Below are 11,873 nucleotides of genomic sequence, written 5' to 3' on the forward strand. Positions count from 1 at the left end.
TATATATATATATATATATATATGTATATATATACACACACACACATTGTTTTAAATATTTTAAAGTTGGGCAGTAAGGACACAAATAAACAAAAAGTTTTGTATTTGTTAAATGTCACAGCTTCTGCTTTTATGAAATGTCACTTATTTGTACCTGTAAAGTTGTTCTTCTTTTACTTTATTCCTTCTGGAATTTTATCTTGTTTACTCTAAATATAAATGTTGAATAGACCCTACAGCATAAAAATAAGAACAATGGACTGTTGTGACCAACTCTAAGCTAATGAAACAGGAAGTGATACATCGCAGCGAAACCAGAATAAATGAGAAGACAAAAAAATGCAAGCAGCATATTAGTAACACTTCCTTTTATTTTTGGATTTGGGAATCAAATACATTTTTTGGCTTGATCAGTCTCTTACCAGGAGGATTTACACACACACACACAACACACACTCGTTTGCTGTTCAAATTCTTCTGTTGTCGTCTGTTCTGCGCTGAGAATCACCATGTTTTGTTCTGATTTGTACCCAGGTAACAACATTTGTTTGCACTTTGTAAGTTCCATGAAAATTGCATTTGTTAAAGTCACGTTGTAAATTTAAATAATAGTTTTATTTATTGGCTTTAGGATTCTCTGTTCAGCTTGCTAAATGTTGCGTTTTGAACTAAATGAACTGTGGAGCCCTTTTATGTGGGTTTATTTGTTATAAAACCAACAAAACAATAATAAAAACTTAAAAACTACTTTATAGAGATACATTTGCAGATGAAATTTATTGTTACTTTAGTGCTTGTGAGACATAAACAAATTAGGTTGGTAACAATATTCTAGGCTCTAGAAGTTTACATACCATCTGTAAGACAAACCTTTTCTCTGGTCTAACGATGATGAAATTAAGAAAAGAGCCTGGATGTTTAGGATGATTACCACTTCAAAGGTCGTGTAGTTAGGATATAAAAATTTATATGAGATCATAACATATGAGATCATGTGTAACTGGCTTGGTTACACATTGCTGGAGTTCACAAGACAATTATGAGTTTTTCAAAATTTCATTTTTTGCCTCCTCCAGACTTTGAATAGCTGCTGTTTGTATTTAAACAGTACTAACGAAAGAGTGTAATTTCCACATCATAGTGAGCCATATTTTCCTACAAAAAAGAACTTTAAGTCAGATTTTTCTCTTTTCAGCAGCACAGTCTGAACTATTTTCTGGAACTAAAACCCACAGTTCAGATCGCACTATGGATCTCGGCCTGGCTGAGGACCATTTCTCAAGACCTGTGGTAAGTTAGCCTCGTTCCCTGCTAAAGCAAACTGGCATTTAAGAAGAACATGGCTGCTTTAAACAAGCGGTTGTTTTGGTTGTTATAGGGTTCATTTGTGGCATCAGACATTGAGCAACTGAAACAAGCAATAGAGGAGTGTAAGAAGCTGATCCTGGAGCTGCCAGAACATTCAGAGAGACAAAAGGACACTGTGGTGAAACTGATCCACCTGCGCCTCAAACTGCAGGAACTTAAAGTGAGTTGAGCTGTAACTGCATGTTAATGGTAAATCAAGGGGAAAGGTGAAAATGTGTTGATGCTTAATTTTTGTTTTAGTTAAAGCAAAAAATATAGTACTTGTGTTGGACTAGAACAAAAATGTGTAGAAGTCTACCGTTTGTTTTTACTGCACTTCTTAATTAGGATATGCAAAAATACCCCCAAAAAAACAAAGTATCATGACATTTTTAGGTTGAATGACAATTTAAGATTTATAACAATATTTAATGTAAAATGGTGTAAAATTTTAGATTGAATTCAAATATAGACTTTCATTAGCTGTACATGTTGCTGTTTTGGACCCTTTTAGGATTAAATAAGAATTGACGTATGTTATCCACTAGTCGTAACCTCCACAACATCTTTGCAAAACATTTTATGTGAAGCATTTAGATGAACGTGGAAGGTTGAGTTTTATTTTGCGTTTTTCTTTTCAAAGGACCCAGAAGAGGATGAACCTAATCTGAGAGTCATACTGGAGCACCGCTTTTCAAAAGAGAAGAGCAAGAGTGTGAAGCAGACATGTGACAAGTGTAGTACCATCATTTGGGGTCTCATCCAGACCTGGTATACCTGCACAGGTGAGACTCACTATACACTGAACAGACACTGTAGAGATTTAAATATACAGTGATCCCTCACCTATCGCTGTAGTATTGGGGTTACTTTCCAGAGATCCCCGTGATAGGTGAAAATCTGCAAAGTAACGGCATTATATTTATTTGATTATATAAACCCTTCCCACACACCTACAAATCGTTCCCACTCTATTATTAACTAATGAATTCAGCAGAGGACCTGAAAATTCCAGCAGATACAGAGTAGTAAGCTTTATTTTAAAAAGCCTGGTGGAAGTCAGCACACGTCTGTGGAAACGTACTGGAAAGTTTGAGACGGAAGAGGATGAGTTAATGGCTGTGGAAGAACTGGGAGCTTAAACAGAGTTCAGAGGAGAAAAAAAAACTAACCTTCTTTTAGAGCTCAGATCGGAGAACTTGATCCAGTGGTTAAACTCACTTCCCCGGGTTGAGGATTGGGGTGGATGGAGAAAGTAGTGATGTCACTGCGAGAGCGGAGTCCTGAGTGGGGTTGTTGCTTAGTTTGGATTCGTCCAGAACTCAGTGGGTTAGTCAGAGAACAGGTAAGGGTCATACACAAGGAGACAGGCTTCAAACTACTTACCTGAGGTTCAGGCAACACTCGGAGGTCGAGGCACAGAAAAAAGGTTGATGTAAAGAAATCAGAAGCTTAGCAGGCGTCTGACTGGGGAAAGGTGAAACAGGAAAGTCCAGGTAACAGAAACTTGGGTCAGTATGAGGAGATCAGTCAGGAGCAAGAGATAATCGCTGGGCATTTACTTGCTTAAGACTTTCAGAATCTGGCACCGGTTAGAGAACAGGGGAGCGCTTAAATGCTGCACCACCAGGTGAGAAGAATTATGCTGATCACAGCGGAGCAGGTGAGTGTGGTGAACAGACAGGCAGGAATCAAGAGTTTCCCACTCTTATAAACGTGTCATATGCTCAAACACTTTGGCAATGAAGATGATGACAATGGGATGAATGTACAGTACACGCAATATAAAAAAAAATCAGGTTTAAAAAACACGCAACTCAGTGAAGCTGCAAGAACCCTGTTACAGCGAGGGATACCAAAAACAACAAAACACACCATCATGGTTTGAATAGAATGACTTAATTCTGATTATTCAAACATCCTGTCTGTATAGATAAAAAAACACATGCTCTGGAATGTTTTATCACTGCTGTACACTTTAATGCTGATAATGGTTGATATGAAAACACAAAAAACTTAGATGCATGTTCAGAAACTCACTTTTAGACCACGTATAGATTAGTTTTACCTTGAAGTGATTTCAACTTCACTACCATCATCTTGTCAGAAGAAACATTCCGCATGACAAAAATCACTACATTAATTGTTCCCTGATGTGAAACTTTAGATTTGTTTATTTAACACTACATTAATATCCATTAAAGTTTTAATGCTGTAAAACTGTCTTAATAAAATCCCTCCCTCCGCATGCATGGGGAGAACATGTAAGCGCCACACAGGCAGACCTTAGGCAGGGAAGTGAATCTGCAACCTTCTTGCTGTAAAATTTATACTGATGATCATTTTAAATAGTGTTTGTGTTGTGAACTTATAACAAATTTTAAGCAGTTTTTAGATCTAAAACCAACTGTAAGAATGAGGAACTAAAACAGAGTCGGCGTCAGGCTCTGCAGAAGAGGAAGAGCATTGGAAAAACCTGAGTTTGTTCAAGTAAACTTCATAATAAGCAGGTTAGGTGGCTAATATAACTCAGTATATAGCTGTCTCTCTCACAGGAATAAAAAAAAATGTAGATTTGCTTTTGTACTTTTCAAAAACTTTTGAGTTGCACTGAATCAACTTTTCATGCATCTGAGCCAGTGAAAGACTTAGTCACTTTAGCTGACTGCTAAAACGTACAATTAGTTTAAATTCAGCTCCTGTCATGACTGTCATTGTGCCTTTTTGTTTTTCAGGTTGCTATTATCGTTGCCACAGTAAGTGCATGAACCTGATCACAAAGCCCTGTGTCAGGTCAAAGGTGAGCCACCAGTCGGAGTATGAACTCAGTATCTGCCCAGAAATAGGACTCGATCGTCAGGACTACCGTTGTGCAGAATGTCGCGCACCTATTTCACTGAGTGAGTTCAATTTTACAAAGTTCAGTAGATTTGATAAAGAAAAAAATGTTTTCAAAGCTTTTTAATTAGGGATGGGGCCAATCCGGTATCGGCCTTTGATACCAGCATAATTTACGTATCGGATTTTTCCGATCCAACCTGCCGATCTTTCCGATCCATGATGCATGCCTGTGTCTGATGACCTGCTCTGCAGGTTGGCTTCAAACTATGGAATGGATTTCCTGAACGGAGGCATGTTTCATGAAGCCCAGAGTAATGAGACCTACATCACATTCAGGAAATCCATTTCATCGTTTGCAGCTACAACGTGAGTAAATGCTCTTTTGAGGGCTGAGCACTGAGCAGCACTGTTGCTAACGGCTAACCAACTTTTCATCGTAACGTGTCCGCTGTGTGAAAGTATTTTACACTAAACACCGCAAGACAGCAACGTGCAATGTCTGCAGAGCCGCTGCACTGAGAGGGGAAGCTCGGTCGAACTTAATAAACATTTGAAAAAGCACCACATTAAATCGCACGAGGATTGTTTAGCCAGGCACCGCGGTAAAGTTAGTTTTACGTTGGATGTTCGAGCTCCGTGGCTTCAGCGGTGTGTTTCTCTCGTTCAGTCCGAAGCAGACAGTCTGATTTCAGTCAGACGCGCTCAGAATGCCCGTCTCGGAGGAGCCGACTGAGCACGCCCAGAAACGCGATTTTTGGACGGTTAAAACGGATTTTAAAGAGAAAGGGAGGGCTCAGTGAAGAGCACCAGAGTTGAGCTTTTTGTCATCCATTGTCTTCAGTAGAAAGAGAGACACAAAGACACGATAAGCCGTTAAATGAAAATGTGGTTGATTAATTTTCATTTATCATGCGATTAATTGATTTATTGTTTATTGCGACAGGCCTACCGACACCTCCGCTGCAGTTTTTATGACGCTCTGGACACTTGTCACTCATGCAACAAAGAGTATAAACTCATAGCAAGAGCGATACCCGCCCCTCTTTTCCTCTTTCGCTTTAACAACATTTTTAGTGTTTTAGTTTGTCAAAGCACAATTTTTATGTTTTTTTTGTGTAAATGCAGAAGTAATGTTTAATAAATGTTAGCACTCTATTCTTTGCTAACAAAACATATTTTATGTCATTAAACAACTTGTCAGGTTCTTGTCTTGTGAGCATGTGCGTTCCACAGGACCCACCCCCCGCTGGCCCGCCTGCGTTCCAACATCGATCGGTTTACAAATGAATCGCTGGTTACAACTAGGATCTCTGACTTAAATGAATGAAGCTGAGATGTGGTTTGATATTTTACTAAGTTCATGCCTTCCTTTTATTCAAGTAAATGCAGCATATTTATCTTTCAGGGGGTGTACCGAGTGAGGCCCGACAGTGCGACTACACAGGCCAGTACTACTGCAGCACGTGCCACTGGAACGACACCGCCGTCGTACCTGCTCGTGTCATTCACAACTGGGAGTTTGAACCACGCAAGGTATCCTCAGCAGCCACACCCACATACAATCAACATGTTGACAAACATCAGGTGCTTGGAGCAGTTTGTCAGCAGTTTATGTGGTGACATGACGCAGGTCTCTCTTTATGATGGCACCTAGTTGAATTTCTCACTTTGCTTGTGTCGTTGTAAATGATCACATGCAGAGTAATTCAACTTCAGTTAATCTTCCTGACTTGGAACTCAGTACAAATGGAATGCACCAGTTAAGTGTTGACTTGTGGATATTACTACATAATTAGATCAGGCTGTATACTTTACTATGTTTACCTCTAAAAAAGACCCACATCTGCAGCTGTAGTAATATGACAATATGACCATTTTGTACAAGAAAAAGGTTAAATCATGTCATCTGGACCAGTTTCTTTGAAATGAGAAACGTTTCATCCCCCATCTAGAGGACTTCGTCAGTCTGCGGCCTGCCAACCAGATCTGTCCCATTTGTTGTTATCTATCTGGATGATTGAGCTTACAAACCTTTTTTTTTTATTTTGTACAAGGCACAAACAGAATAAATGTACAAACTCTATCATACTGTATAGAAGCACTCAGAAATCTTTAGACCCTCCTCTAATCTCATCAGTTTGCTGGTTAGAAGGAATACCACAGAAACTTTGAGCTGTCAGTAGCTCAACGAAGGAGCTTGTGATGTTTGGAAAAATAAATCCACAAGATACAGTGACATTTAAACCAGATTACGAACAGAAATATTAGTTTATGGAAGCTAAGCAGATTTTACAACCCTTTTTAAAAATTTAAATTCAGGACAGAAGGAGCGTTGCTCTCAAATCACCGGGTATTTCACAAAACAATGTGTGTTTGTGAAAACGCTGCATCATTGCTGCAATGATCAGTAAACTTCTAAAAATGATAAATTACCATATTCCTTTTTAGCTATGAGCACAAAGGTCAAATGAAAAGTGAAGCTGGCTAAAGTAACAACGTGACTCTGTTTCAGGTCTGTCGCTCCTCGTTGCGCTATTTGGCACTCATGATGTCGCGTCCGGTGTTGAAGCTGAAAGAAATCAATCCGCTGCTCTTCAATTTTGTGGAGGAACTGGTTGAGATCAGGGTGAGTAGTTTGAATTTTTTGCAAGTTGAGTGAAGACCTTCAAAAGAAATGTATTTTTTTCTATAAAGACATTAGTTTATTTGCACATGTATCCATGTCTTAATGTAGAGTTCTTAGTCTTTGGAACGCTGACGACTCTTTATTGCCCTTTTCACACAACAGCTTTTAAACCTGGAGTTAAACGCCATCACTGAGCATTAGTGTGTGAAAATAAGACAGTGGGATGGAGAAAGAAGGCTTTTCCACTGCCGAGTTGCCTCTAAGCTGCCAACAGAGGCAGTCACAGGCTGGAGTTGGTGTTATGTGTAGTGTGAGTTAGGATGTGCTGCACGTTTCTCTAAGCAAAGACATTTTCACTCGCCTTGTTTGGTGTAAGCACACGTTGGCATAAAGCTGAGTTTGAATGAGATGGAACAACAGCAGCTTTGAGCTGTCTTTATGCCAATAAGGCACAACTTTTATGTGAAAAGAGCTACTCTTTGTCCTTTGTGCAGGCAAATGATAATTAGTGAGGAAAACATGCATTTTGGTATGAATTGTTACAAACATGCAGGGAGAGAGAACTTGCAGCTCTTTGCATTAAGATAATCTGTGTGTGTTTGTCTTTCGGTGCTTCTTACAGAAGCTCCGTCAGGATATCCTGCTGATGAAACCCTATTTTTTAACTTGCAAAGAGGCAATGGAAGCTCGGCTGCTACTTCAAGTCAGTAACTATTTAAATGATCTATTTACCAAATAACTCAGAGCTTTGTTTGAATTCTTAAACAGTCATTCACGCTGACCGCTGTAAAATGTTTCATAACACCGCCACCTTGTGGTGACATATATTATTGCTCACAGGTTGTTGACATGCACTATGTCGATATCTCATTATGAGAACAAGTCACTAAATACACCGTTTGTTCGTCAGCTACAAGATCGACAGCACTTTGTGGAGAATGATGACATGTACTCGCTGCAGGATCTGATCGACATCTCCATCGGCAGACTCGGCTGCTCCCTCACTGAGATCCACACAACTTTTGCTAAACACATCAAACTAGACTGTGAGGTGAGCTCATACTGTAACGGAGAATTAAAATATGACATTTTAACATTTTATTCAACAAATAAAAGAAAATAGGCTTGTTTTATTTAAACTAAACTACATTTTAAGCGGTTATTTAGAGAGTTGTTACAGCTGTACATTAAATCTTTTGACAGTAAGATAATGTACCTTTCTTTGATGTATTTTGAATGTTTTGTATTAAGTGATGACAATTTTTGATATTGAATTTGCAAATGCCTGCTTAGAATTGCTCCTATGTCCAGACTTTTCAGTGTGCAATAGGACTGAACAATTTTGGAAAATATTCTAATAGTGATTATTTTTACATCAATATTTAGATTACGATTTAATATGCGATTGTTTTTCAATGTCTTCTTCTCATGTATTTTTCAACAAACACAAGCAATAAATCAATCTGTTTCCGTTGCAAAAAAACTCCACTGTTTTCAGCTCAGCTGCAACTCTTGTTTTTGCATTTTTTTTGCTTAGCTCCGGGATAGCAACTTGGCTAAAATGTGTGTTCGAGAGCATTCTGTACCGCTTCGCCATTGTTTACCAAAGCCGTAAACCCAGGCTTGGTCACTATATTAATGGGCATCATGTCTTTTACTATGAACTAGGGCTGCGCCATATCATATCATTCACGATAGTACCAGTAAAAAAAACTTGCCCGGGAAAATAAATGATATGATATACTAATTTCTTGGCATAAATACGTCATCCCAGCATGCAGTGGTCAGCAGATTACGCTCGCGTGGGTCATGCAGTGATATTCAAATTGTAAAGGTGAAGGCATGAACAGACGCATCAGAGCTGAGCGCTCATTGTCCCAACAGTTTTTGAGCCGGTCAGCGTGAGGGTTCAGCGTCAGGGAAGACGTTGCTTTTAGCTTTTTAGCTAGCGCGCAGCTAACTTGGAGCCACGTCAGTGCAAGCGGGTGGGGCGGGGGTGCGCGCAGTTCGGTTCAGTAGACTGTGCGCTCGGTTCTGTTGACGCGGCAGGGCACCCTGCTTGTATAATGTAGGGGAGACACTGACTATACAAGTCGGACTGCGGAGCTTTACTTGAGTCTCACTGACTGCGAACAGTGCAGCTCAAACCTCGAGAGCAGCTGCTTTCTCGAGGATCAGGAAATTGTCTAATGGCTGTTCAGCAGTCCTTTCAGGCAGCATTTCATTTGTTTCTTTTATAGAAAAATCTATAAAAGTTAAGTCTGGTCCTCTGGACATTCAAAAAACAAAACAAAGCAAAACAAAAAAAATGTAGAAACGTTTCGTCTTCCATCTGAAAGACTTCCTCAGTCTGAGGTGCTGTATTCAGCTCAGTCTTATAAATAGCACCTTCTCAGAGTGGATCAACTGTTATCGTAAATGGCTTTGTGCTGTTTTTTTAAGTGTTGATAAAGATTCGTGGTGTTACCTCGTTGCGCAGCGTCTTCTTTTTTTATAGCCAAAATAATCCCAAACAACGGACGTGCTGCTCCTCTTTGGTACCAAACTTTCAGATGTGTCAGCGTCTGTCGAGCCTGACACCATCGTGCAACCGGTTAAAACGCAGCGTTGACTTCTCCCGCTCCCTGCTCTGCTTTGCTCCGCTCTGCTCACTCGCAACTCACGTGACCAGTCAAATTGCAGCCTTTGTGATTAGAAAATCATATTGCGATATTATTATTGCAATTGCAATTAATTGTTCAGCCCTAGTTTCGAATTGGTAACTTTCTACATCATTTAAACTACGGTATATAAATATGACTTTATCTTGTATGCTCAATTGAAACGGGCCTTTCTTTAAGAATGAGCTTCTGCGTCTCAATTAGGTTACTGGAATAAATTAAATTAAAACAAAAGAAAACTAAGGTGTTATACAGGTTTGTCCACATGATGTTTTATATTAACACACAGACTACATCATCGACGGAAAACACGTTAAAGCTGACAGTTTAATTTTGCCAGCCAGTCAAATATTTATTTGTCTTTAAGTGTAAACTTTATATAGAGACTTTTAAAGAGGAGTAGTTTGGTCTTGTATGTTATTGGTTGGAGGTCTTTGGAGTTTTATAAATTATCTTTGCATTTAACTGCATTCAGTTGCTCAAAAACATAATTTTAGGATGTTGTGCTTTATTTAGTTTGATTGTAAACAATTTTTTATAAAAGTTTTCAATTTCTGGTGAGGGGCTTTGAAACATCTGTAGTGTGGGATGAAGTGTATTGAATCTGTCAAGAGTTATATCTGTGTGAAACTCTTTTTTCCCCCTTGTCCTTCTTGTATGCTCGCTAAATGTGTGTGTGCGTGCGTGTGTGTGTGTGCGTGTGAAGCGCTGTCAGGCCAAAGGATTTGTGTGTGAGCTCTGTAAGGAGGGAGACATCTTGTTTCCTTTCGACAGTCATACGTTGGTGTGCCAGGACTGCTCGGCTGTATTCCACAGGTTAGTCGCCTCCACCCATTCAAACTAAAACCAACAACTGTTATATATTTATATGGATTAAAATGGAGCCGTAATGGAAAGAAATGCCTCAAAAGTGACTTCAAAGAAAAATAAATAAATAAAAGGGTTTGTCTCATGTGCTCTCTTGTCTGGGCTTTAGACTTTCATGTGAAGGAAGCAGCATGTTAAAGAAACGGACGATAATCGCTTTGATTTGCTGTGCGTCTTTAGAGATTGTTACTATGACAACTCCACTACGTGCCCACGATGTGCACGGATGACCGAGAGGAAACAGGACGAGGTGCCAGATCAGAAGGACGGTGGACTCCAGAAATGAAGACTCTTGCTCACCTGTGGATCCAGGAGATTTGGTCAAATCGTAAAACTACCGTCAGGCGTTTGTCTTGAGCGTTTCATGTTTTCTAATGTCTCAATGAATTTATAAACCCATGTGTAATTAATTAAATCTTACATTTAGTAATAACTGTTGATGTGCTAAATGCTCTGTCTGTATGTGAGTGTTTTCGTTCATGTCTGCTCGTATAAATTTACAGTTGTAATGTAATTTGGAGGAATTATTTCTCAAGGACAAGTTTCTGCTCAGTTACACCACATGGCCAGTCTGCAGACTTCTTAAAGGCTGTCCTGTCTTACAAAGTACCGAGTATTTCCAGCTTCTAGTTCAACAGAACACAAGTTCTTCAGTATCCTGTTTGATGGTTTTCACACAACGCTAAAATCGAGCTCAGCTGACGTCTCTGGGAACCGTTTTGTTTAAAGATGGTGTCACTAACAGATGTTGTGATTAACTGTGTGATCGTTGTAAGTTTTCTTTCTGCAGTTCACTCTTTGATTTAAACGATGACTTATTGATCTGTTTTAAGATTTTATCAAGTCTTAAATTGATATTTTCAGGCCTTACTGTTATTTTTACAGTCAGCTCTCCCACATGTTTGACACTCTGGATGCTAAACATATTTAAAGCTGATGTGTCAAAAACATCTGTACATACAGTTACGTCCTGACAACATATATTTATTTATTCATAGCATGTATCTACAGCACAGTTTCAACTAAGAGGTTTTCCTTTCATTTAAAACTGAACATATTTGTGTTTTTTATCTTTCTGTGCCATGCAGTGTAGCAGACAGCTGATCATGCTGTGTGCGCTAATTCTGTTAGCCAAATGTCTTAATACCATCAAGTCAGTTCCTTCAGTCTTACAATACTGAGAACAAATTCTGTCAAGAGGTAATATATATATCACATGGTGAAGTTGTGTAAATGTGGACTATAATTGTTGAAAATTATATTTTGGCTGTTTTCAGCAGCATGATGCACTGTTCATATTTTTTATTTGAAAGCCATGCGACATCCTTTCACTGCATGAATAAATTCATGAAATTCATTTAATCTGGGCTTTATTTCACAGATTGGTCATCTAACGGTGGTAACGTTCAAATTATTAAAGGCTTTAACTCCTTGAAGTAATACATACCTGCTGTGCCGTCGTTTGCTGGCTAAGGTCATTTATGATAACGGGAGATGGAGTCATAGCAGTTTTCTGCTGTTTTAATTAATAT

General features: G+C 39.0%; 1 protein-coding gene across 2 annotated transcripts in view; it reads left to right on the forward strand.

The window, feature by feature from the left end:
* The window catches only part of def8 (differentially expressed in FDCP 8 homolog), a 13,074-nt gene extending 2,338 nt beyond the window's left edge, over positions 1-10,736 (forward strand). Inside the window, exons 3-12 of one of the 2 annotated variants that reach the window (XM_037697377.1) lie at positions 1,196-1,290; positions 1,379-1,528; positions 1,991-2,132; positions 4,083-4,247; positions 5,594-5,721; positions 6,701-6,814; positions 7,437-7,517; positions 7,725-7,865; positions 10,181-10,290; positions 10,522-10,736. In XM_037697377.1, coding sequence (XP_037553305.1) covers positions 1,196-1,290; positions 1,379-1,528; positions 1,991-2,132; positions 4,083-4,247; positions 5,594-5,721; positions 6,701-6,814; positions 7,437-7,517; positions 7,725-7,865; positions 10,181-10,290; positions 10,522-10,627 — 1,232 coding nt within the window. In that variant the 3' untranslated portion in view covers positions 10,628-10,736. The remainder of the gene's footprint in view (positions 1-1,195; positions 1,291-1,378; positions 1,529-1,990; positions 2,133-4,082; positions 4,248-5,593; positions 5,722-6,700; positions 6,815-7,436; positions 7,518-7,724; positions 7,866-10,180; positions 10,291-10,521) is intronic. The other variant, XM_037697384.1, reaches the window with a different exon arrangement.
* Positions 10,737-11,873: the final 1,137 nt, after the last annotated feature.

The sequence above is a fragment of the Nematolebias whitei genome, chromosome 2 (genome assembly GCF_014905685.2).
Source record: "Nematolebias whitei isolate Nwh7 chromosome 2, NemWhi1, whole genome shotgun sequence".
Classification (NCBI taxonomy): domain Eukaryota; kingdom Metazoa; phylum Chordata; class Actinopteri; order Cyprinodontiformes; family Rivulidae; genus Nematolebias; species Nematolebias whitei.